We start from the raw sequence: 27,841 nt of genomic DNA, 5'->3' as shown, positions 1-27,841 counted from the left end.
AAAAATTTGAAAATAATAAGTAAATATCACGCCGGAAAACTTGAAATCGAAATTAATTGATAAAATAACAGTAGATGAATGTGATAAATAAATGTAATTAAATATTTAATATGAGATAGGAATAAATATTAACAAATACAAATTAATATAAACAATAATATTTTTGAAAAATATATCCGGCATCTGCATTTTTTGGCTTTGGGGGAGAGATTTGTCCCCTTGCACCCCCTCCCCCGCTGCGTACGCGCCTGACCCCTTTTAAATATTAAAAATTTCTAGAATTATTTAGATAGATGAGCCATTTATTTTAGCTCTCTAACACACCTGGTTCCCGAAATATAGGGGCTCATAGGTGCAAAAAAGAGCCACTTTGGAATGAAATTATCAATATTTCATTAAATTATTTTTTAGAAATTTATATTATTATTAGCTGAGCTAAAATTAGAAGAGGAATTTAGTCCATTTTAATTTTTAATCCTACTCCTTATCCTTATTTCAGTTATTATTAAAAATTTTAATATTTCATTCAATAAAAACATTTCCTTCGATGAACATTACTATAGTTAAGCTATTATTATATTATCCAAAAAGAACGTACATACATAATCAAACAATTGTGATATATGAACCAAGAAAATTATTTTTTCCAAAATGATAAAAATCCTGATTATTTTTTTAAAAAACATATAATAAAAATTGGGGAATCTATAGGAGAAATTTCCCCTATGTTACTTCCCTAATCATATTTAATTTTGTAAAACTTAATAATCGTTTTAATTTTTATGCATCCATCTATTCATCTCATACTTTTTAGTGGTATAACATTTATAAGATAACTATACCACAAGACAACATAAGACATTTAAATAGATTATAATGATTACTTATTTTTTATATTCATGATCTAAAAGCAGGGTTGTGCATTTGACCGGTCAAATACAATTCGGTCAATTGACCGATATTTGACCGGTCAAATATGGTCAAATACGGTCAAATATGGTCAAATTCAAATAAATGTTTTTTACACCAATATTAACTTTATTTTGCATTTATATAATATTATAATAAATCTATGTATAATAATAAATATCATAATATTTTTTAATTCATTCTATAGTCAATGTTTCACCCTCCGTGGCAGAGTCTTGTTCCGATTCATATTCAATATCATTATTTTCTTTAATATTTTTAATCAATCTTAAATTATGATACACTCTTACTAATTTTCCTGCTGTAGAAGCCTTTAATCTATTTCTGTTTTTCGTGTGAATATTGCCCCAAACCGACCAATTTTTTTCAGAAGAAGTCGAACTAGGAAATGTTAGTAAAATATTAGCGACTTCTCTTAATAGGCAAGGTGGGCAAAATGCATTCCACCAACTTGAGGCCGAAATTTGATTGTTTCTTATGGAAGTTACAACTTTCCACATATTATGGCTATTAAATATACCGCTTTTGCTTCTGAAATTTACTATATTACTCAAAATATTTTGATTATCACCACCTTGTAAAATACCCAATTCTTGTATTATATTACATGCTTCATCAAATTCAGTATTAGTAAGATGCTCCCCTTGATATTGGGGGTCCAATAAATAAGCAGCATGGTGAGCACATGTATTTATATCAGTTTTTCTCTTTTCAAACATAACCTTAATTTTTTTTTCTTGAGATGGAGAAAATATAGAATCATGGCATGATTGTATTATGTGTTTTTCCAAATTAAGCATCTCGTTTTTTACTTGGGCCAAAGTACATTTATCCCCTTGCACTTTCAACAATGAGGTAGCTAAAGGTTGGAGTATAGCTAAAAATTTTAAATTTTTCATCCAAAATTCTTCGTTTAATATATTATTGGTAATTTCTATGGGACAATTATCACAAACAGCTTCTTCAACAACTGATGCTTTTAGAGCTTTCTTGCATATTTGAATTTGCTCCATACATTTTATTGACGATGCCCATCTTGTTTGGCTAATTGTACTTAATGTAGATGGTATGCCATGAAGATTCTTATTACGGGAAAATACTGCAGCTGGTATGTGTTTATTCTTGAAAAATTTAACAATTTTTTTAATTATTGAAATATGGTCACTGAAGGCGTCCAATCGTTCAAAATCGTGAAAGAATAACTGCAATGTATGCGCTGCACAACCATAACATTGTATATGATTATAAATAGATTCAGATTTTAGAATTCTCCAGGCTTCTTTCATGTTAGCGGCATTATCAGTAACTAAAGAATATACTTTTACCGGATTCAATTCATGAATTACATTTTTAAATTCCTGGGCAATATAATCTGCCGTATGGCGATTTTCCTCAGTATTTAGAAATTTGTAGAACACTGGAACAGGCGTCATCACCATAAAATTAATAATACTCTCGTTTCTAATGTTGCTCCAGCCATCTGATACAATTGATAAGTAAGGAGCTTTATCTATTATATCTGCAACTCTCACCTCCATATCACCTGACGCTTTGTCTAGAAGATATCCAGCCAGCTGCCTTCTCCTGGGTAATGTGTAAATAGGACGTATTTTTTTAAAAAATTCTTGGATGTAGGGATTTTCAGTGATGTGGAAAGGTAAATTGCTCGCATATACAGCCTTTGCAAACAATTGATCCAGCTCATTTTTTTCTTTGGGATTAATTCTATCTATGAAACCGGTTATACAAGATTGAGATTTATATTTAATCGCCTTGCTTGTAGATTGATTAGAAATAAGGGAATCAAATTCTCCTGAGTCACAAGACAAAATATTGTTCATTTGATAATCATTCTCACTAATTTCACCCAATTCTTCATTAGAGTTAGACTTAGAAGTATTACAAATTACATTTGTGATATTTTTTGTAGAGGTTGATATTTTGGAATTTGAATAAAATTTTTCCTTAATTATAACAGGGCACATAGTACAGCTGCTTAATAAATGTTTGACCATTCTATCAACGTGGGTGATATAGGACATCTTGCAAAACTTGCACACCGCTTTAACTGATTTACCATCGCGTACTTCTTGAAAATGTTTCCAAACATGATGCTTTGGTTTGACCATAATCCCTAATATAATAAAATTTAACAAAAAATGATTTTGATTATTGTAAAGTTAATCAATCTTAACTATTTTATAATTATCGACCAATTATTCCAATAATTTCTTAATATTATAAATATAATATAATAAACTTTTTACCAGAATTGAATATTCCGTAAATCTGACCAGAACAATTAAAATGAAAATTAATTTTAAAAACCAAATATAGCAAGTGTAAGTAAAACAAATGAGAATTAATATAATTTATACTCGGCTAAATATTAAATAAAATTTAAATTTATTAAAAAATAAGAATGAAAAAATTATATTATGATTATAATAAATCGGGTATTTTTATTTTTTTTAAGAAAAATGAATTGAAAAAAATAAAGAAGGCAAGAAACGGCAATGATTAGGCAAAAAAATAACTTAAAATATTACTATATTTAGAAAAATTACATATTTATATTTTAATAAAAAAATAATAAGATTGATAAACATGCTTTTAATGCATACTAGTTAATTATATCAAAATATTTATTCGCCATTAATATTTTAGAGTATTTGACCGTATTTGACCAGTCAAATACTCCTCCGGTCAATTGACCAGTCAATTGACCGAATTTGACCGGTCAATTGACCGACATGCCAACCCTGTCTAAAAGTATATAAAATATTTTTATTGATTAATCATTTATTTATATAATAACATTAATCTTTTACATAAAAGTAATAAACAAGTGTATATTATGAAATTTGAAAGAAATTATATTAAAATTAAGATGCGATTTTATAGGATCAGAAAATTTTATAATATAGGCCAATAACCGATATTAAAAAAATATAAAATATCGGCCTGATCCGATAAAAAATATCGCTACACCCCTAATTTATTTATATAGTGAAATTGTTGTAAATTTTTAGCTCCAAAAGTCTTTCTATCCTGTTGAAATTAAAGAGATCGAAATAGTAAAGTTATGATCAATTTAAACTGTTAGAAAAATTTTTTAAAATATTAATAAATTTAAAAATAATAGACGCCATTTTCGGATCATGTTGACAAATTTAATATGATAACCGATACTTCAAAAATGCAAAAATTGGTCCGATCCGGTACAATGAAAAATCGGCACATCCTAAATACTATGCACAAATTATGTTTAATATGGAAAATCGGTATCGGGTCGGTTTATGAAAATATTGGCCCTATCCTATATTTTCTTTAAAAGTCAATATCAAATTCGATAACAATATAAGGAATTGTTTATTTACAATTTTTTGTTTCCTTTATCTGGGAAGATGGGTGTGTTAAACATACATAAACCCTTTAACCGAAGCAATTAAATTTCTAAATTTTTTTTATCACGAAAACTTAGAGAATGAATTTGCTATAGACGCTTCAAACAAAAATATTAAATGGGATCTATTGTGCGATGATAATTGTTATGGGATATCCATATCCTTATATGAGCAATATCCCGACGGAACCCATTATTCAGGTTCTACAAATTAATAAATTTTAGCTTTCCTATCCTCTTAACTAAATACAAAAAAAGTTCTTAAGATTTATTTCTGAAAATCTCAAATATATTCGATCACTATAATTTTAACCTATTCAATATGATTTTCTTGTATTAATTAATTTTTTTTGTAAATGAAATATATCTAGTAATATTTTTATACGAATTGTTATGTGGAAGTTATATCAATCTATTTTTTATTTTTTTAAATGTTGGATTAGTATATCCTATTCATTCCTCTTCTTTTCTATTTAAGCTAATCAAGTCAGTTGAAAAACTGAAGTTGGTGATTCATTGATTATTCAAGATATATACATCTAATAGGAAAATTAGGAGCATCCTCTTGTTTTATATCCTCTACGATTTGTAAGGCAAGATAGAATGGGGTTCATTTATATTATATAAATCACCTGGAAGAACTTGTTGTTACTTCGTATAATTTACAAAAAATAAGTCAACCTTCTTCATATTATGTGACCCTAAGCAAACTCGTGGCTTTTAGTGATCTTATGATTACTTTATCATTTAAAATTGATATTTAGTCTGAGTAACTTTTATAAAAAAAATAATTAGTTAAAAATGAAATAAATTAAAAAGTTATTTTTGACATGTTAAAATTTAAATTGGCATTTAATTCTCACGCACATTTTTGAGTGAACACTTCTTGTTAATATACATTTAGGTTTCAATGTCAAATATCAAAGTTTCGCAAGCCTTAAAATTTTGCTTATAGATGACCCGAAGGTTTGGAAATCTATTTTGTGAAATCTCGAGGCTTAGATAATATTTTTCTGGCTAAAATATTGAGTTAGCTTTTTTAAATATCCGCTCAAATCGAGCCATTTCACTACGAAGAAAATGTTTTTTCATTGGTAGAAGTACTAAGGGCAGATTTGCTAAAATATATAATAATTTTAATCAAGCTCGTAACCAATAAGGGAAATAAGGAAATTCCTCCCTCCTCATCGCAAATTTGACTGTTTTCATAAATATCATTTTAAGCGAATAAAAATTTACCCCCCCCCCTTAAATCTTGAAATATCAATTAGATTTTATCTTTGCTGCTAGTTGCATATTTTTCTATAGCTCACTACTTTGTAGAAATTTATAAAAACCAAATTTAGATTTGGTTCAGATTATTGATTTGGCGGAAAATGTATATGTAGATGAATATTTTAATAATATTTATCTAGACGTTAAATCGAAAGCTAAATCTTATGATATAACACTAATTAAACCTCGTCTAGCACCTAGATAATTATCGAGATGTAATATAAATGTTGATTTAACTGAAGAATATTATAAGATATCCATTTTCATCACTTTTTTATCGCAAATAAAAGTATGGTTTTAGATAATAAACAAGTCTTTAGCAATCTTCAGTTTTATTACCTAAAGACCCTTCTTCGTTTTCTGATGCCACTATTGGTAAATTGATACTGAACAGTGAATTCGAATTGTGGTATAAATATTTGCTACTTCTGGTTATTTTACCTGAGCATGCTATTGATCCGCTCAATCGATGTAAGGAAACCTTGGCTCAATTTCCAAATATTTTGAAGTTGTTTTATATTCTTGCATGTTTCCCTATTACAACATGTACGAATAAAAGACCTATTCCAACTTGTGAAGGTTGAAAATTTATTAACGAAACACTACCGAATCTCGGCTAAATGGGTTAGCTCTGTTAAATTTCCACAGAGATTTGATTCCAACTACAAACGAAATTCTTGATGAATTGGCAAATTTCCCACGAAAATTAAAATCAAATTGTAATTATAGTTTTAATAAATTTTTTTTATAATACTTTATTTGAAAGAAATAAAAACTTGATATTAAATTATTTTCTAGTCAATATTTTATAGACACTACAATTAGTATATTTTTTTTATTCTACTTATATTGTATGAGAATTTAAGCTGAAGCTAGTTTTTAAAGCAAATTTTATTTAAAAAATGTCACTAAACTTTATTTAAATTTTACATTAAATTTTTTTTTATTAAATATAATATACACCTAACTTAAAATAATAAAGAAATTGGGTTATATATAACCTTTTTCTTCTTTAAATATCCATAAGCACGAATTAGTAAATAAAAGCTAAAAATATAGAATAGCTCAAACATATGACCCGGCCGAAAGACAGCTAAAGGGGGTTTGGGGGCCAAAATCCTAGATACGCCACTGTTGGAAAATTGTCTAAAATTTATTTGAAATTATTCGAAGTATCTATAAAAAATTTTAGATTATTATCAACCATGTTTAACCTTTTATACCATAGTTTTCATTCAGCTAGTAATGCATCATGGGATACTTTAACATTCACTTCAAATTGATAGCTTATCAATAGAAGGACTAAATTTTATTTAAACATATATCATAATTATTTTGAATAATCGGAATATTCATTTAACGATTCACACAAAATGAATAATTTTCTATTCATATTTGTTAATATTCAATTCGACTCGAATTATTTGATATGAAAAGAATATTCGACTCGTTTTTAAACAAGCCTACTAATTAGTATCATTTTTTAAATTAGGAGCTTTTTTTAATTAATGCCCATTTAAACTTCTAACATTGAATACCCCTAGACTAAAAATAACTTTTATGCTAGAATGCTTTATATTTGAAATTAGGTTGAATTTTTATTATTTTTTACTATTTAAGTTTCATATTTCTCCGAATGTTTAAAATGTGAAAATTTATATACCGAAACATCATTTAATTTGTGGTGTCAATTTATTTATTAATTATTATTGTTTTTTTATCACTCTTTATTTTAAATAAAATATATCATTTTAAAAAAATCGTTGGATTTAATTTTGAAACTTATCGATTTTTACTTATGTATTAATTATTTCCTTTTTCGAATAAAGAATGAATGAAAAAAATTAATAAGGGGGAAATAAAGGAATAAAAAATATATAAATGAATGAAATAATTTTTAATAGAATTATTATTTATTAGGAGATCCTAATGCTGATGTTTTTGCCATATACAAAACCGGTAACCTCTGTATATTGAGCATAGCGGATGGCGTTAATTGGGGCATTAAAGCTAGACTCGCTGCACAATGTGCTGTTAAAGCATCTTTACATTCAATCATTCATTCAGTGGGTCATATGAAGAATAGCACTCATAGTTCAACTCTAGTTAATTAAGAAACTAATATTAAAATATAAGAAAGTCCGAAAGAAAAAAAGAAAGTTAGATAAAGAAAAAAATGGAAGAAATTAATAATGAAAGAAAAGAAAAATTATTATCGCATTTTTTATTTAAAAAAAAAATTATATACAAATCCTCATATTTTAAAAAGGTAATGTTCGACTATTTGCTTAGATCTTTCACCGCCGCCCATATAGAAATTCTCAAAAATAATGGTGGCCTTACCACTTTAACAATAGCCGTTATTTGTGAATCAATAAAAACCACGTTGAATTCAGGTTATTTGACACCTTTTTCTTTTCTTCTAACTTCACAATCCATTCTTCCTTAGTCTGTATGAAACAATTATTTATGATTTTATATTTTTCTAAGAAAATAAGGATGAAAAAAATAAGGAATATACGGTATGCATATGCAAAGTTGGAGACAGTAACGCTTACGCCTTTGACCCTCAAACTGGTCTTGTCATCGATTTAACTCAAGGTCTAATATATACATTTATAATTAAATTTAAAATTATTATAAAAAGGCACTTATTTAACATATGTGGTAAAATTATCTATTTTAAATTGCTTTTTGTGAATTATAACACGTATTTTTCTGGTCAGATCGTTAAATTCTATATACATCAACTATTTTTTAAAGAGGCAATCATGCCCATCGCATAATATATATGGTGATTTCCATATCAAATCAACAAAAAAAGTCGATTTTCAACCCGACCCCCAATTTTTCTTAAATTTTGTATATTGGTAGTATATGCTATAACTAAATAAAAAATGAAATTTTACCTTCCAACACTGTTTACCCGCTAAGATATGGCCGTTTAAAGCGCGGAAAAATGGTAAATTTTTGACAAAATGCACTTCATTTATTTTCAAATATCTCGAGAAATAATTATGTTAGAAAACAATTTAAATTTTATTTTGTAGCTTAATAAAAGTTCTTTAAAATTACTAAAAATAAATATGATGGACATTTTATAAATATCGAAAACCGGATGTGTAAAACCGGAAATGGCCATAGAAAAAAAAGGTATTTTTCTAAAAAAATTTTCTGTAGATAGATATCACACTGCTTTATATTTGTACAGAATCCTAGACTGGGATGAACATGGGTTTAGGAGTTATCACTCTTTATATGGCTAAAATTGAACAAATTTAACATTAATATCATCATATTTTAATTTAATGAATAGTTATGAAATAATGTTAATCTAAAAATTATGTCTAAATGATAGGCCCTTACTTTTTTTTATCTTTATAAAAAAAATTTGAGAGGTGGCTGGATAATGAGCTGTTTAAAACTTTAGTTAAATTTTATCTCGAAATTAAAATTACTTGACAAAATAATTTTAAATATTTTATTTAGCATAAAATAATCTGCCAAAATTGAAAATAAAACATTCAAACAATGGATAGCAGTTGATCGAACTACCCTTGAAACACTGATAAAATCTGCTGACGAATTTGTAGATTATAATTGAATAATTAAACAATTTAATTCCTCATTTGTTTATAGCTTCACGATAATCATTAATTCGAAACTTTTTAAAATTCAATTTAAATGTTGGCGAATTCTTAGTCATTGCAGACTTTTCAGAAGACTATGCATTTGTAGTGCAGAACCATACACAAGGATGTAATCAGACCAATAATCAAGCCACTATCAACTCTTTTATAATTTATTACCGTAAGAACAACATAATAAAACATGTAAATTTAGTGGTTATATCAGATTGTTTAAAGCACAACGCATGTGCATTTTATTTATTTTAAAAATTAATCGTATTCTTGAAGGAAAGATTTAATAGAGTGGCTAAAATTTATTATTTTTCTGATGGAGCAAACCAATATAAAAATAAAAGATTTCATTAATCTCTACAATCATGAAAATGATTTTGGGATAAAGGGTAAGTGACATTTTTTGAACCGCACAAGGTAAAAGTCCATGACTTGGGGGCCGTTACTAAACGGTTAGCAGCTCGAGCAAGCTTGCAACGTCCATATGAACATCACATATTAACAACAATAGATTTATTTAACTATGCAAGAAATAATATCTATGGGGTAAATTATATATTTGTGAGCACTAATGAATATATGAACAAAAGTCATCTTGAAAGCAGGTTTTTGAGAGCAAAGAAAATTTCTGGAACACAAAGTTCCAAGCTTTTATTCCCCTAGACGAAAATAAAAGTCATAATTTATTAAAATTCCTTGGATGATTATAATATATGATATATTTTAATTATAAATTTTTGATTGTATGTAATGCAATTTGAGGCAAATAAAGTTATAAATATGTTTAGAATTATTTTGTCAAGTAACTTCGAGACAAAATTTAACTAAAGTGTTAAACAAAGCTCATTATTCCAGCCACTTCTCAAAAATTTTGATAAAGATAAAAAAAAGTAAGGACCTATCTTTAGACATAATTTTTAAATTAACATTATTTCATAACTATTCATTAAATTAAAATATGATGATATTAATGTTAAATTTGTTCAATTTTAGCCATATAAAGAGTGATAACTCCTAAACCCATGTTCATCCCAGTCTAGGATTTTGAACAAATATAAAGCAGTGTGATATCTATCTACAGAAAAAAATTTTGAAAAAAAAAATATCTTTTTTTTCTATGGCTATTTTCGGTTTTACACATCCGATTTTCGATATTAATAAAATGTCCATCATATTTATTTTTATGTCATTTTAAAGAACTTTTATTAAGCTACAAAATAAAATTTAAATTATTTTTTAACATGATTATTTCTCGAGATACTTGACCATTTTTCCGCGCTTTAAACGGCCATATCTTAGCGGGTAAACAGTGTTGGAAGGTAAAATTTCATTTTTATACTACCAGTATACAAAATTTAAGAAAAATTTAAGGGGGTCGGGTTGAAACGTTAGTTGATTTGATATGGAATTCACCATATACATAAAAGCATTTCTATCTGATAATACTGGTAGCCAAATCATCTTAGTCAATTTACGCACATTCACAGATGTCTCCATGTTAGAGAAATAAAAGAATGAATGAAGGAAGGAGAACAGAGATCGTTCTTTATAATTTAATTTCTACTAAAAGAAAATCTGACATCAATATTTTCTTATCTCTATCTGTCTCTTACATCTTTTTTAAGCACAACGCAATTGGAGAGACATTTGGACTTTAGTTTTTCTGAAACTCCGATGGATTAGAGCTGTTGAAGAGTTTAAAGTTCTATCCAAATGTTATCGGGCTGCTTTTAAAACAAAATTATTTGGGGTTTCGTTTTAATGTGCTTTAAAATCCTTTTACGAAATCTAATTTATTTGTAAATAATTATTAAAATATATGTTGCCTGTTACCCAACCCCAACCTACATTGATCCTCGGGCTATTAATCTTTATAAGATGTAATCTTTTTAATGGGTCTGTCTATCAAATTTATTCCTCTTTACATTTTAAATTTATTATAATTTTATTTTTATATTTAATGGTTAATATACACTTAATCACTATATCAATAATTTGATTATTGTAAGATTATAAAGATATTAGTCTTCTTTGAGTCCAATACGGCGTCTTCTTCTAAGGAGATCTTGTTTTTACACCATTCTGCCATTTCATTAAGAACACTTATAATAGTCCCCTCTAATTCAAAAAATTATTGACTGCTTGATGGCGAAGACTTTTTAAAGAACTATATTTATTGGCTTTGGGTGGAGATTTGTTCTTCTGTCACCCTCTGCTGGCTACGCGTGTGAGAAATATGATAATTTATCTTAATAAAAATTTATCTTTCGGCGTGTCAATATTTTATGTTCTATTTCAACTTTTTGGCAAAATAGATTTTTTATTTTTCAATAAATCTATTCTTTGGTATGATATTATATCCACAATAAAAATATGAAAAAAATAATTTAAGAATATTATATATCAGATTCTGCTATTTGAAAAATATTACTTTACTAGCTGATAGCCCATCAAGAATGACGGGGAATCAGAATTTTTTTATTTATTTAATGATGGATAAATAATAAATTTTCCTATTTTTACACAAAACTCATCTAGCAAGAATATATTTTTTATATTATAAATTACAAATACAAATGAATAAAAATTTAGTTTAAAATATTTTTTATTGTGCACATAGATTAAAATACTAACCATATACTTCATAAACATAATTTATAAAAAATAATGAAAAATTTTAGAATAACTCCTCATCTAAATAAATATAAATTTCTGAATCACATAAGATAGGAAAATTTCTGATTCATTCATCAAATAAAGGAAAATTTATTATTCATCTATAATTGAATAAAGAAGAAAATCTGATTCCCCGTCATTCTTGATAGGCAATCAGCTAGTAACTTATATTTTTGATAACGGGTTTTTAAAAAATCCCTAAAATATATGTAAAAGGAAAGGTCACAATGGGCATTATTTTTTTTGTTATTTCTGTTAAAATAAAAAAGGATTAATATTTCTTCCATATATACACTTCACAATGGCTTTCTTTATTTCCTTGTGTACAACAATTTCTTGAATCCAGCAATTATCAGAAATTTTTTGCAAATGATTTAAATAAGGCATATCTGTGGTTTGATTATTCCTTTAAGTTCAAATAAAGTCAGATTGAAAATGAAATAATTCCTTTATTGAAATTAGAGACTTTCACGGGACTTGATTTTCATCAGCCTCCAGCCCAGGTCAGCAGTAAAAATAATTTGCAGGCCCAGTCCATATTTAATAAAATATTCAAATCCAAGCTCATCATAAGTTTCAAAAATTTTGCCCAAGCCTATATCCAAAAATTTAATTTATTGTTTTAAATGAATAAATAAACAATATTTATGTGTATTTAGGCAATCACTTTGTTTGCAATATTGACATTTATTATTATTAGAAGAAAAAAAATGTAATATATTTTTACAGGGATTCCCATTCAAAAAAGGAAAAGTCCCAATCAAAAGAGGAAAAGTTTAAATCATAAAAGGAAAAGGTCCGATTAAAAAAGTTCAATCAAAAAAGGAAAAGGCCCAAACAAAAAAGGAAAAGTGTCAATCAAAAAAGGAAAATTCCCAAAAAGAAAGGAAAAAGTCCGATCAAAATAGGAAAAGTGTCAAACAAAAAAAAAAGGTTCAATCAAAAAAGGAAAAGTGTCAAACAAAAAAGGTAAAGTGTCAATCGAAAAAGGAAAGAAAAAGTGTCAATCAAAAAAGGAAAATTCCCATTCAAAAAAGGAAAATCGTAATTTTTTTAAATTTTTCTTAAATTTTTATTTATTTTTGTTATTCCTTCTTAATTTATTTCTAAATTTTTGCGATTTTCTTTACTTTTATTTTTCTTACTATATCTTCTCTTAATTTATATTTCTTCTCATTTTTGATAATTCTTTTGTATTTTTAAAAATAATTTATAAATTTAGGTCCATTTTTTTAACAATTCTTTACGATTTTTTTTCATCATACATACATACAATATTCTTTTTATGATTTTTTCATTGTAATCTTTTACATACATTTCTAACCTTTTCAATCTCTTCAAGTTATTTTTAATCTTTATTTTTTTGAGCATTTCTCAATTTTTTTCTTCTCATTTTTGATAATTATTTTTAAAATTATATTTAATGTTTTTGGCAGACAATATAATTACAATTGCTAAATTAAATTAATCGTTTGATTATAATGTACCTTTTTAAAATTAAATAAGTTTGAACTGTAATACCAAACGATATGTAAATTAATAAAATAGAATCATTTTTAAATTCTTATTTTTAAAATTATCAAAAATGAGAAGAAAAAAATTGAGAAATGCTCAAAAAAATAAAGATTAAAAATAACTTGAAGAGATTGAAAAGGTTAGAAATGTATGTAAAAGATTACAATGAAAAAATCATAAAAAGAATATTGTATGTATGATGAAAAAAAACGTAAAGAATTGTTAAAAAAATGGACCTAAATTTATAAATTATTTTTAAAAATACAAAAGAATTATCAAAAATTAGATGAAAAAAAATTGAGAAAAGATAGTAAGAAAAATAAATTGAGAAAAGATACAAATAAAGTAAAGAAATAGCAAAAAGTTAGAAATAAAATAAGAAGGAATGACAAAAATAAAAAAAAATTTAAGAAAAATTGAAAATTTTATAATATTTTTTAAAAAAATTTTAAAATTACGATTTTCCTTTTTTGAATGGGAATTTCCTTTCCTTTTTCGATTGACACTTTTCCTTTTTTGATTGGACCTTATCCTTTGTTTGACACTTTTCCTTTTTTGATTGTACCTTTTCCTTCTTTATTTGACACTTTTTTTTGATTGGACTTTTTCCTTTCTTTTTGGGAATTTTCCTTTTTTGATTGACACATTTCCTTTTTTGTTTGGGCCTTTTCCTTTTATGATTGACCCTTTTCCTTTTTTGATCGGACCTTTTCCTTTTTTGATTGGGATTTTTCTTTTTTTTGAATGGGAAGCCCTGTAAGTTAGGAACAGTTTAATAGGCTAAATTTAAATGAAAATTTTTTAGGCTTTTTATCAAAAACCCTCCCCTGGCCCAGGCACGTTAGTAAATATATTATACCTGGCATCCCTCATTGAAATATTTTGTCACCTGAGTTAAAGATTATTCTATCTCCATTTTTGTCAATAATTATTTTTGATTGATTGATTATTTAAGAATATATTAATCTATTTACATAAAAAAATCTAAGAATTTTAACTCATAAATAAATTATAGCTAGTAATAGACTATTCTATATCCCTATTTTCTGATTCTTTAAAACATTTTCAAGTATTGAATTAAGAGTTTTTTAACTGATATATGGGGTAATTCCATACCAAATCGATAACTTTTCGGCTCAACCTTTTTAATTTCGATAAAATTTTGTATACTGAGAGAATATCATTAGAAAGCATCGAATCCAAAATTTTAGCCTCCTAGTACTCATAGTTCCTGAGATATGAATGGTCAAAAGTGCCAAAAATGACGTTTTTTCGAAAAATGCGATTTTTTAAAATTGAGATAAGTTAAAAAATAATGATTTTAAAAATATAAGTTATATGTCAATTTATAACTCTATTAAGGGCCTTTTATTGAATATTAAAAATTTTTTCAAAATAATATTGTTGCTGTTTTTATTTAAGTTATAAATTTTTAACATGAAAACTCCAAGTGTTTCTCTTTCCAAATTTTTTTGAATTTAATATTTTCTTATTCTCTAACCTTATATCTATTCATAAAAAAAATTTAAACTTGGGACAGCCATGGGTTTTTTAGTTATTGCGATTTAAAAAATCAAAAAATAAATATTATTTTCAAAAATAGATGGCGCTCCTTTATAAAATAACGCGTTTTGTTAAAATTATTATTTTTTTTAAACTTTTTCCCATTTTAAACATAAATAATAAGGTTTTCCAGCATTAATAATTTTAAATTTCGTAAAATTATTTTATTAATTTGTAAATATAATAGATAAATAAAAATTCATGAAAGATATTACTTAATTAATAAATTCGTCTGAAGATTGAGAAATAGTCTCCAGAGTTGTTCTATCTACCGAAACCCATTGTTTAAACGTAATAAGAGCTATATCATTTTTTATAAATAATTTTTCAATGCGTTCTTTTAAGAGTGTCGAGCCAGGACACTCGCTACAGTCACCAAAATAACAGGTTGGTAATGGGGGGTTGCAAATCATTCTGCCTATAACATCTCTATAAGTTGTTAATATATCCTCACCATTTTTAGTCAATGTTGTTAATTCACAGCCTAAAATCATTAGTTAATATTCTGGTGTATGCTACAAACGCATACACTATGTGTTCCGCTAGCCCCTGCCAATATGCAATTTTTTGGTCTTAAGCTTGCGAATTTCGAAAATCCAATTGTTATGCTTGAATTACCCTCCTTAAAATGACTATATAATTCTTTTAAATTATTAAGAACTAGCCTTTTTTGAGCGTTCACTCGTTCCCCCTTTTCAATGATAGATAAGCAATCTTTTTTTCCTGGTAATACCCTACTAACTTTATCACTGCAAAAAAAACTTTTAACAATATCAACTGTTTTGATTGAGATATTTTGCAGGCTTTCGATTTGGAGTTGAAAGAATCCCCTTTTCTTTTAAAATGATTTTGGAATTATATGCCATATGATATGTAGCGTTGAATTCCGTTTTTATTTTATTTGCACTCCAATTAGGAGGCAGAATGGTCAGCAATTGATATTTTTTATTTTTAGATAAATTAGGATAATGTAATTTCATATTGTTGAGTATATCATTATTGTCTTTTGTGTCCGATTCTGGATTGTTAATTATTATATCTGAAAGAGCTTTTGATATTTTTGCTATCTTTTTTTTGAATAATTTTTTTCAGCTAGTTTTTTTTTCTTAATAGGAGATATTCCAATTTCGTTTAAGGTTTAATTGATTGTATCTATTGATGCGGATGCTGTGGGGATATTATTTACATATTCGCTATCAGAATTTATATTTTCAATATTTTTTTGTGATAAACGCTTACGACATTTATCACAAATATAGTGTTCCGCCTCAATGTTTGGAAATTGTGTCATCCACGTCGTAACTTTACGCAGGTTCTTTTTACAATAAAAGTGTTTAGATTCTTTAAAAGGATTTGCACATTTATATTTATACATAAATAATTTTAAGAAAAAATTAATATTGAAATATTTGTAAAATAAAAATTAATTAATATCAAGGCAGGTGCATGAAAACTTGTTATTATCTTTCAGAAATTAATTATATTTTCTTATATAGGAATTGTAACTATCTTTTTAGGAAATTAATCATTTATTATAAAAACTAATAATTTTTACAAGTTATCAATAAAGTAATAATAATAATAAGTAAGTCATTGATCTAAATAATATATTTTCATAATATTAATGCTGGAAAATCTTATTATTTATGTTTAAAATGGAAAAAAGTTTAAAAAAAATAATAATTTTAACAAAACGCGTTATTTTATAAATGAGCGCCATCTATTTTTGAAAATAATATTTATTTTTTGATTTTTTAAATCGCAATAACTAAAAAACCCATGGCTGTCCCAAGTTTAAATTTTTTTATGAATAGATATAAGGTTAGAGAATAAGAAAATATTAAATTCAAAAAAATTTGGAAAGCGAAACACTTGGAGTTTTCATGTTAAAAATTTATAACTTAAATAAAAACCGCAACAATATTATTTTGAAAAAATTTTTAATATTCAATAAAAGGCCCTTAATAGAGTTATAAATTGACATATAACTTATATTTTTAAAATCATTATTTTTTAACTTATCTCAATTTTAAAAAATCGCATTTTTCGAAAAAACGTCATTTTTGGCACTTTTGACCATTGATATCTCAGGAACTATGAGTACTAGGAGGTTAAAATTTTGGATTCGATGCTTTCTAATGATATTGTCTTAGTATACAAAATTTTATCGAAATTAAAAAGGTCGAGCCGAAAAGTTATCGATTTGGTATGGAATTACCCTATGGTTTCATATAAAGATCCTGATATTTGATATTATTTAAAGAAAATTAATATTACCATAATTTTTATTCATTCTATTAAAATATATTAAAATTTTTAAAATAGTAATTATTATTTTAAAAAATTTTTGGATTTAAAGAGAAGTTGTTTGGAAAATAAAAATAGAATAATTATTCTTAAAATAAAAAATTCCAGTTTTAGAATAATAATAAAATTGATTTTTTAAGAAATATATCATGTTAATAACATGGATATTTTCAAAGTCTACTTTGAAAATGTTTTGATAACAACGAGAATATTTTATTAATTGTTTTATTCCTAAATTTCTAGAGACATACATGGTAAAATGTGTTAGAACTGGTAGATTGTCTTGTCCTTCACTGCAGAAACACACAATTAAGTGGCTTCCTCCTCCCAAAAGGGGGCATATCCAGTGCAGTGAATTTGCATCCACTGTTTGGCAGTAAAATTTACCCTTACCATCAAATATTTTGTTACAATTATGGATTCATATAATCATTCAAAAATTCACTAATCTATTGAAACAAATAATAAGCACATTATTAATTATATATTTTCTTATTTTTTTATTCTTATCAATATAATTACTGTCGGGGCCTGACAGTAGGGTAAATTACTGTCAATTAGTGGATCAGGTATGATCATCCTTCACTGCACTGAAATTAAAGTTTTTGTAATCATTCATTAATGTTATTTCTAGATTTACCATCAAATATTTTGTTACAAAAATTCACTTATCTATTGAAACAAATACTCTAAAAAGATAAGCACACTATTTATTAATTATATATTTTCTTATTTTTCAATTTTTAACAATGTAAATTACTGTCGGGCCCTGACAGTAGGGTAAATTACTTTCAATTAGTGGATCAGTTACCATCATCCTTCTTTTAAATGGGCCCTGACAGTAGGGTAAATTTTACTGCCTAACAGTGGATGAAAATTCACTGCACTGGATATGCCCCCTTTTGGGTATCGAGTTTTATTAAATGCAATGATATACCTTAAATTTTTATATTAAATATTAACAGTTGAGTCTTTAAATCTTCCATCAAGTTTATTCTGAAATCTGGATATATATATGAGTATCATAATAATATTTTCAGAGTTTCCATATGATATAAATAGAAATGACTGAATGAATGTTTAGTTTGTAAGGTGATTACTATTGGACCGATTATGCTATGATCATTTTTATTGGACAAATATATTTTAAAAGAACACTATTGGCTAAATTTGATTGACGGTTTTTGAGGATTATTATAATAAATTGATTAAAAATATCTAGTCATATGATTTCTAAAAGGCGGCTATTTCAAAACTAAAACTTTAAATTTTTTATTTTGTTAATTTTTAGTAATTAAAATGTTTCATATCTATTTAAAACTTAAATATTTATTTATCATAAAAGCTTTCTATTTTTGGATATGGAACATTTTCACTTTATTGACGATCAGATTAATTTTTTTCTTCCATGTCCATTTTTTCCGTTACAAATGAAATAATTGTAAATTTATTATTTTCACTAATATATTATTTCAATTAATTTGTTTAACGAAGAAAACATAATTGTGAATAGCTATTACTTTTAGTGTTGTTAAACGGCTCGTTTTGAGCCGTTTTTAAAAAAGGCTAACTCAATATTTTAGCCAGAAAAATATTGCCTAAGCCTCGAGATTTCTCTAATAGATGTCCAAAACCTTTGTTTCTTCTGCAAACAAAATCTTCTAGCTTGCATGATAGTATTCTGGATGGAATATTGAGTTAGCCGTTTTTAAAATTCGGCTCAAAACGAGCCGTTTAACAACACTACTTTTATTTTCCTTATTTTGATTTTATTATTCAAATACTTTTATTTATTAAAATACTATATATATAGTTTTTTTAAAGATCATTATTACTATTTTTATTTTACATATTGTTTGATATTTGAAATAAACTATTGATGTTTGAAACAAACTATATAAATTTTAAAAAAAGAAAAAAGTACACACCTTTGTAATTTTCAAATGGATAAAAATAAGTTTTCTGAAAATATTATTTAGGGTAAGTTATGATAAGTTGTTAGATATCATTTGAAAATGAATATTTAAATTTTTAAAAGCGCTTGCCCGAACAGTTGGGAAAAATGGACAAGAAATATTAAAATCAACGATATTGCAATTTTTTATTATTATTCACTGTGCTTTCATGATTATTTTTTAATTAATAAATTGAAATATATTGTTAAAAAATATAAGAGTTGGCGGATATCAATGACGCGTTTGTCGTCGAAATAATTGTTCAATAGTCGTAGTGTTAACATGTTATAAAATTCCTTATTTTAATAGAAAATATAACAATAATATCAATAATCATTTGCTAAAATTTAAAGAATCGAGAAACGTGAGAAGGTCCACGCGCAATTTAAGGGACGCGGAAGGGGCATTAGGACCGGCCATCAACGGCCTTCACCCAGAGCTCCATAATTTGAGCTTATCTCAAACCACCTTAAGTTCTGGTCAAATAGTATTCCTAACGACAGATGGAGTTTCAGATAATATGGATCCGGTTGTCAGAAAATTGGCTTTGATGACAACTCCACAAGCTAACGCAAGAAAAGGAGAGAAGTTTAATTTTTAGTATTATATTTTTTTCGTTTGTGTAATAATAGCGTGTCTTAACTGCCAAAATTTTAAAATAAAAATGAATATTAGATCTATTACTTCAATCCCTTAATTAGGTAGGTCCATATTCGGCTTTTTTGCATTTACTTTTCCTTAAAATTTTAGCATTCTCTACTAGTGTTGCCATATCTACCCATTTTATATGAATTGAATTTATTAAAAAAAAATCAATTACTATAATTTAGCATGACCACTATCAGAAAGTATAGGAAGGGTATCACTAAGAAGACGGAACCTCGAATATAGCTAAACTTAACATGTTTATAAAATAGTTATCAATAATAATATATCTAATCAATATTCAACACAATTATATAAATTTCTTTTATTCAAAATATTTCAATCAAAATCTCCAATCAATGATTCTTTGTTATCAAATCTCGTAAAAATGTAAAAAATTTAATATGATTGAGATTGACATTTACAATAATTATTTTTTTTTATATATCTATATATTTTTACTATTACAACAGTTTAATATTATTTATTCTTTTTAAATTAGCGTGAATTTGGAAAAGAATTCTAATAAGTTCATTGAAAGGCCTCATCACGATGCGTTGGAAAGGAATGGATTACTAAATTATGGTAAAATTTTTATTTTAAACAAATTCTAACATATTTTATATCTTTCTTTCAATAAGATTTAAAATTTTTCACTTTCCATTAGTTCTACATCCTTATCATTTTAATCTTATTACAATAGTTTCCTTTAAAATGAATTAGTTCCCTCTGTGACTGTTATCCAGAGCCATAACTAGAGTTTGGAATCGGTCTACAACCCTCGTAACGGGGAAAAATCTAGGAACCAGAACCTTTATCTCCTTAGAATTTCTAGAAACCGTAGCCACCAATTTTAAAATTTTCACTGAGGAGCAAAACCTGGAAACCTCATCAAATCTAAGAATAGAACCGATTTTTTAAATTTTAAGGAACTGAAACTACTTTTAAGAAGTATTGGAAACCACGTGTGAAAGGGTAATCTGTGAGATTTTGAAAACTCACACATCACCAGAAACGTAAAAAATTGAAATTATGAAATTTTTATTTTTATAGCTTCAAATACATTGGTCAAACTATCAAAAAAGGTCTCAGGCCATGTCCTAGTTCGACCTAATTTTGATACTTAATTGCATTTTAGCCTAGATTAAACAGCTTTTGTACTAGGACACCCCCTATTTTTATTTTTGTAACATTGTTATTTTTCGTATTTATTTCCTTGTTTTTCGTTTTTGTTTTATTTTGAAATTTTTTCTTTTGTTTTTAGACTATTAAGTCGATTAGGGATGTTTAGTTATTAGTCGGGACACCCTCAAAGCTTAAAATTCTAAAAATATGATTTATCTTTAAGTTTGTAGAAACAGGCGCGTACGCAGCGGAGGGGGGGGTACAGGCGAATAAATCTCCCCAAGCTAAAAAATTCAGATGCTAACAAATATTTTTCAAAGATATTAATGATAACTACACTTATTGTTTATAAATTCTAATTTACATTTATATATCACATTCACAGCAAAAATATATTCAATAATTAATACCGATTTCACATTTTCCTGGCGTTAAATTTATCTACCATTTTATAATTTATCAAATCATTTGAAACTTTTTCTTTGCACAACTACAGTAAAATTTTTCAAAAATATGATATCGGTGTTATTGAAACTATGAAAATAGCTGAAAGCATTATATTGGAACTTACGGAAATTAGGGCAAATGTAGATGAGGGATTTCATAAATATGTCATTGTTGAGTCAATAGCAGAGTTGTATGAATTTTATATTTATCTACCTCGACTCGCAGCAAGGCAAACATATCGTTCAAATATTAATATAGGATCAGTTGAAGAATACTATAGAATAAATCTCCTTATCCCCCTCTTGGATACTTTAATAACTAAACTGAATGAAAGGACCTTAATTAATCAGGCATACAAATCTGCAAATAGTATTCCCGCAGAATCTTTCCAAATCTATTTCAAATCTTGTTAGAGAAAAATTAAATATGAGGATGCTAAAGTATTCCAGGATGCATTACTACCTGAATTCAAACTATGTTATAAAAGATTAATATGATTGATAATGCTATAAATGCTTCTCATAATTTCACTCATTTAAGATTATTTTCCTAATATATATTTTTCTACCAATAAAAGAACAATTCCTTCTTTAACAAGATTAAAATCATGCCTGGAAAGATTGACTAAGTTTTTTTCCTAATAGATGTCCAAACTATCTGCAATGGACGGGAACCAAAAAGCCCACCCACTCGTTGTTTAAATAATTTTTTAACCCGCCCACCCACTTATAATTTGTTTTAAAAAATTTACCCACCCGCATATTTATCTACATTTATTTAACCCGCTCGCTTAATGTTTAAAAAAAATTATTTTAATGGCTGGTTGGCTCTTATTTATTTATTTTAATGTATATCAATAAATTGAAGTCTTTTCTGCTCAATTCGCCTGAAAAATATTAAAATTTACTTGCTAACGCCCGCCTTTTAAATTTTTTTTAACTCGCCAGTAATCCGCTCAATGTTAAAAATATTTTAGAAAATTGACAACGCCCGCACGATATATGGGCGGGCGGGTTAAAATACCTTTGTGCCACCTATGAGAAAAATCTTCAGGTTTGCGTAATATTTTTCAGTATAATATTGGGTTAGCCGCTTTAAAAATCGCTCAAATTTAGCCGTTTCACAACATATGTTTAATATTTCTTTAATTTTTCTATTTCTTTATTTCTATCTATTATATATATATTTTTCAAATATAACAATATTTCTATTCAAATCACAAAATTTCCAATAGTATATTTTCAAAGTAAAACATCAAATTAAATAATTTCCATTTTTATAAAAGTTTTTGTTTTTTCCAATAAAACATAAAAAATTAATCCCTTATAATATATTTATCAAAAGTAAAAAAGTAAACAAAAAAATACCAAGTGTTTGAATATCAATTCTCGATAAAATAACTAATAAATAAAGTATATTCTTTTTAATTGACATTTTATAATATATATGTACAAATATATATCATAATAATACAAAACTACAACACGCCCACCCTTCATAGGCCACGTGTTCCATTATCCCTAAATATAATTTCATATATTCGCTTCATTTTCATAATCTCCAAATCTTCATTTATTTGATATCATTCCTTCATAATCTTCAAGCCTTTCATTTGTGTCATAGCTCTTGGTCAACATTACTCCCATATTTCAATCATTTTCTTATCTTCCAACACATCCGGGTTATATGTAACATATATGATAAATATATTTCCAAAATATTATAATCAAAATATATGAATCTAAATATAACTTCTTTCCCAACAGAATTACTCAATATTTTGGTCTCAAATGAAATTAGAATTTTCATTTACATTTGTATTATAAAAAAAAATGATTTTGTTAACATAATTATACTAAACTACATATTATAATAAATTTGTGATCTACGCTATTATTTTGTTAAAATTCAATATAATTATGTAAATATAATGTTGTAAAATTTAATAATAATATGTAAATATAATTTTGTGACATGTATATAATATTTTGTTAACATTTGTAAATACAATTTTGTGACATATATACACTTATTTTGTTAAATATATTTTAATATTTTCTTTTCTTTCACATTTGGTCCTTTAAACCAATTATGAACACTACTTTTTTTTAAAAAACAAAAATAAATATATATACACTCATATTTATTTCTTTTCACACCACTGGAGATCGATTATCTTATTTAAGTTTTTTTTTATTTTCTATTATAACTGTTTTATCAAAGATTATATTAATAAATTTTTATCTCACTAAATTCACTATTCCCACTGGAAAATTTTTCTTTTATTTAACTCATTTTTGCACATGTTAATTTAAAAAATATGAATTTAATTATATTTAAAAGTTTGTATTTTAAGTATTTTTTATATATCCACTCATATTTTTCTCAAAATTAATTTTAAATCACATATTTAAAAACATAATTCCATAATTAATGGAAAACATTATATAAATTTCAATAATTAAGCATTTATTGAAACTATATCTACTCATATTTTCCCAATAATTAATAATTTAGAATTAATGGAGAACATTTAAGAAATTTTCATAATTTAATACATATATGCACAATATATATATAAATCACTAATTAAATTCCCAATCAATTTAAACTTAATTTTTCTCAATAATTAAGCATTTGTTGGAGCTATATTCACTAATATTCTCCCTATAATTAATAATTTATAATAAATATATCTAATTTAATAGAGTATTTTTTAAATATTAATGATTTATAACCAATATATACATTTATATGGTATTCATAATAAATAAAAATTAACAATAATATATTTACTATTAATTCCTTACTTTCATATGGTCGTTATGATGTATCCCAATATTTCCGTCACAAAATTTAACCTTACTCATTTTTATTCCAAAATTTTCAAGTACAATACCTTTCTCCCATTTCTGATCTTTATTATCAAAAATACGACCCCATATTAATTTTTCCACCGGAAATTTTATAATGGCCTTTTCACAAGGTTATATTTTATTACTTCCATTTGGTGTTAAAAAATCCAAAAGAAATCTTGTTCTCCTATTCAAAAATAACTCTACAGGAGTAACTCCCTTATTTTTTGAATTATTGTAAAATAATTGCGCTAACCAAATATCACTTTTTTCTTGTTTAGCCTTTTTTATCCAATTTTTTACAATAGCTACCATCCTTTCAGCTTGACCATTAGAGCTAGGATGATAAGGTGGAGTAAGTATGTGTTGTATTTTTAATTCATCACAAAATTGTTTAAAATTTTCACTTATGAAGGCTGGCCATCAGACACTATTTTGTCCGGCAAACCAAATTTTGCAAATAATTCACTTAATTTATTATTGACAATTTTAGTTGTATAACCATGTACCTCTGCATATTCTATCCACTTTGAATATGAATCCACCACTAAAAAATATGATCTTTTATCCAAATCATAAAAATCTATATAAATACGTTCCCACGGTTTCTTTGATCTAGGCCATAGTTGTCCTAACTCTTTGCGGGGCATATTTGCACATGTATTACATGGAACACATTTCCTTGTAATTTTTTCAATATCCTTACCCATACCAGGCCACCATACATATTCACGAGCCCAAGATTTCATTTTATCTCGACCCTGATGTCCGGCATGTAATAAATTCACAATTTTAATGCGTAATTTCAAAGGAATTATAGCTATATTTCCTCGCATTACACAATCATCCACCACGGACAATTCTTTTTCAATTTTTTTATAATTATTACCCCACGGTTTTTTACCCAACAAGAATAATTTTATTTGACTCAATTCTTTATCTTTTAGAGTGTTCATTTTAAGAGTTTCCCAATCTGTGGGACCTCCTTTTAAGATATATGATAGAGTACGCACTAATGCATCTATCTTCAATAATCATGTTATCAATTATTTCAGGAGTAGCACAACCTGCCCCTAATCTCGATAATATATCTGGCAAATGATTTTCTCTACCTCGCCGATATTTTATATCTACGTTAAAACTTCCCACAAGTAACAACCACCGTTGTAACCTCGGAGACATCATTAATTTTATCTTTCTTGAACAAATGAATTAATGGCTTGTGATCTGTATAAATCACAAATCTTTTCCCGATTAAATACTCGCGACATTTGGTTAATCCAAAAATAATCGCTAAGGCCTCCTGTTCTATAACAGAGTACTTTGTTTCAACTTCATGAAATATTCTCGAAAAAAAAAATAATTGGTCTCTCTAAACCATCAATGACATGTAATAATGCATCTCCTACACCTTTATTGGATGCATCAACCCAGGGGCGGACTGGCCATAAGACCAGGTGGGCATTTTACCCACGAAGCCGCGTTAAATGTCGATTTTTGAGGCCGATCAGAGGAAAATATCAAAAAAGAGGCCGATTAGAAAAAAAATATATTATTATGTTCACATTATTTACTATTTATTTATTTTTAATGATATCTCTATGATTTGAATATCACATTCCTTGACAATTGTCATGTCGTTTACTATAATTTAATGCATAAAATACCAGTAACGTCGCTTGACGCTATACATCATTACCTCGTTTTTTTCTTTGCTTTTTTTCAAGTAAAAACGCTTCCGTTTGAGTAGAGTGAAAGCTAAATTTTGATTAATTCATTATATTACATTTTTATACATTGATTTATTGTAGAAATAATATAGCCAACATTTCTTGTTCTTAATTCATTGAAATCAAATAAAATCCAGGTCAGTGAATCAGATTAAAGGATGGATGCTTGGGTGAAACAGAATAATTCATCTGGCTAAAATAAGTGGAGAAAGCTGCAAAAAATTTCTCGATCTAGAAAAGGCCTTCGATAGAATCCCGGAAAACTTATCTGGTGGGCGCTACGCCACAAAAGGTTCCCGAAAAATATATAAGAATAATACAGGATATGTATATGGGCCATACAACAATGGTCCGTAGCACAACAGGTACTTCAGCAGGCTTCACAATAGCCGAAGGAATTCATCAAGGATCGGCTCTCAGCCCACTTCTCTTCATTACAGTAATAGATGTATTAGCACAATCTATACCTCAAACAGTCCTGTGGAATATTATATTTGCAGATGATATTGTGATACTTGCCGAATCCAAGGATGAAATAAAAGAAAGATTAGTGAATTAGATAAATATCCTAAAAAAGCACGGACTAAAAGTAAATAGAGAAATGACGGAATATATGGTGATAGGAGGAGATGAAACAGAGAGTATTGATATAAATGAATGGCAGATATCGGCAATTGAAAGCTGCAAATATTTGGGCTCCACTATACAAACAAACGGCAAAAAGATATAAAGAATAAAATTAATCATGGGTGGTTAAAAGTGCTATTTGACAAAAGAATCCCACACAAATTAAAGGGAAAAATTTACAGTTCCATAATACAACCAACTATTCTATATAGTTCGGAAACATGGCCAACCAAGGAATCAGACGAGAGAAGTCTACAAACTATGGAGATGAGAATGCTGAGGATGATTGCTGGGGTAACAAGAAAGGATAAAGTGCGCAGTACAAGAATACTAAGTAGTTTAAAGGTAGACTAAGTTAATGGTAAACAGACTTAGGTAGTATGGGCACACAATGAGAAGGCCTAACTACATAGGAAATAAGGTTGAGAGCTTGGAAGTGATGAGCAAACGTAAAAGAGGAAGGCCAAAACTTCAATGGGGCCATAAAGTTAGAGCCAATATAAAGAAGTATAAATTAGATATAAGAGATTGTATGAATAACATAAAGTGGAGAGAGATGTTGAAGGAGCTTACCACCAGAAAAGGTGAAAGCTAAAGAGAAAAAAAGAAAAAAGAAGGAAATTATGCCAGGCTCTAAAGGAAGGGGATGCCAGAAAAATAATTTAATGATATACCCCCTTTTAAAATGTTTAACTATTTAAAATTTAGATTGCAAATCTTATATTGCTGAGGATATTCAGCAGATAGAATAATTTTTAATTTCCTCTTAAAATGTGTGAAAAATCCGATGAGGTTGGGAAGTATGATTTCAGGATTTCTATCTTGATGAAATAAATAGTAAAGATATATATATTGCGTGTTAAATTACGTAACGAATAACGTTCATTTGCCAGTATATTCAAAGATATGGTAGCAGAATAAATGAAATGGAAGATGATCGTATGAACAAGTGAGGAGCCAAATGAAGAAGAAGGAATATTACAATATCATAATAACTCAGAGTGTGATAATAAGTGTAACAAATGTTGAATATGCACGTATGAAATTTTTAAAAGATGCAATATGCATACAAGTGACACTAATTTATTGGCATATGAATACATTTTAACTTTGTCATTTACGCAAATTAATTGCGAGAAAACAT

At 26.8% G+C, this 27,841-nt stretch overlaps 1 protein-coding gene across 9 annotated transcripts in view; it reads left to right on the top strand.

Annotated features, from left to right (window-relative positions):
• The window catches only part of LOC135927626 (PP2C-like domain-containing protein CG9801), a 77,445-nt gene that overhangs the window by 36,022 nt on the left and 13,582 nt on the right, over window positions 1-27,841 (top strand). For 8 of the 9 annotated variants that reach the window (XR_010572126.1, XM_065463737.1, XM_065463735.1 and 5 more), the window contains 6 exons: window positions 4,415-4,537; window positions 7,532-7,716; window positions 7,881-8,007; window positions 8,102-8,212; window positions 19,622-19,856; window positions 20,416-20,498. Coding sequence is in view for 8 of the 9 variants with exons in the window: in XM_065463737.1 (XP_065319809.1) it covers window positions 4,415-4,537; window positions 7,532-7,716; window positions 7,881-8,007; window positions 8,102-8,212; window positions 19,622-19,856; window positions 20,416-20,498 (864 nt within the window). In the remaining variant the exon portion in view is untranslated. The remainder of the gene's footprint in view (window positions 1-4,414; window positions 4,538-7,531; window positions 7,717-7,880; window positions 8,008-8,101; window positions 8,213-19,621; window positions 19,857-20,415; window positions 20,499-27,841) is intronic. The other variant, XM_065463738.1, reaches the window with a different exon arrangement.

The sequence above is a fragment of the Gordionus sp. m RMFG-2023 genome, chromosome 3 (genome assembly GCF_954871325.1).
Source record: "Gordionus sp. m RMFG-2023 chromosome 3, tfGorSpeb1-WG-v2, whole genome shotgun sequence".
Classification (NCBI taxonomy): domain Eukaryota; kingdom Metazoa; phylum Nematomorpha; class Gordioida; order Chordodea; family Parachordodidae; genus Gordionus; species Gordionus sp. m RMFG-2023.
The sequence above is the reverse complement of the archived record's forward strand: the minus strand, read 5'-3'. Positions and strand labels throughout refer to the sequence as shown.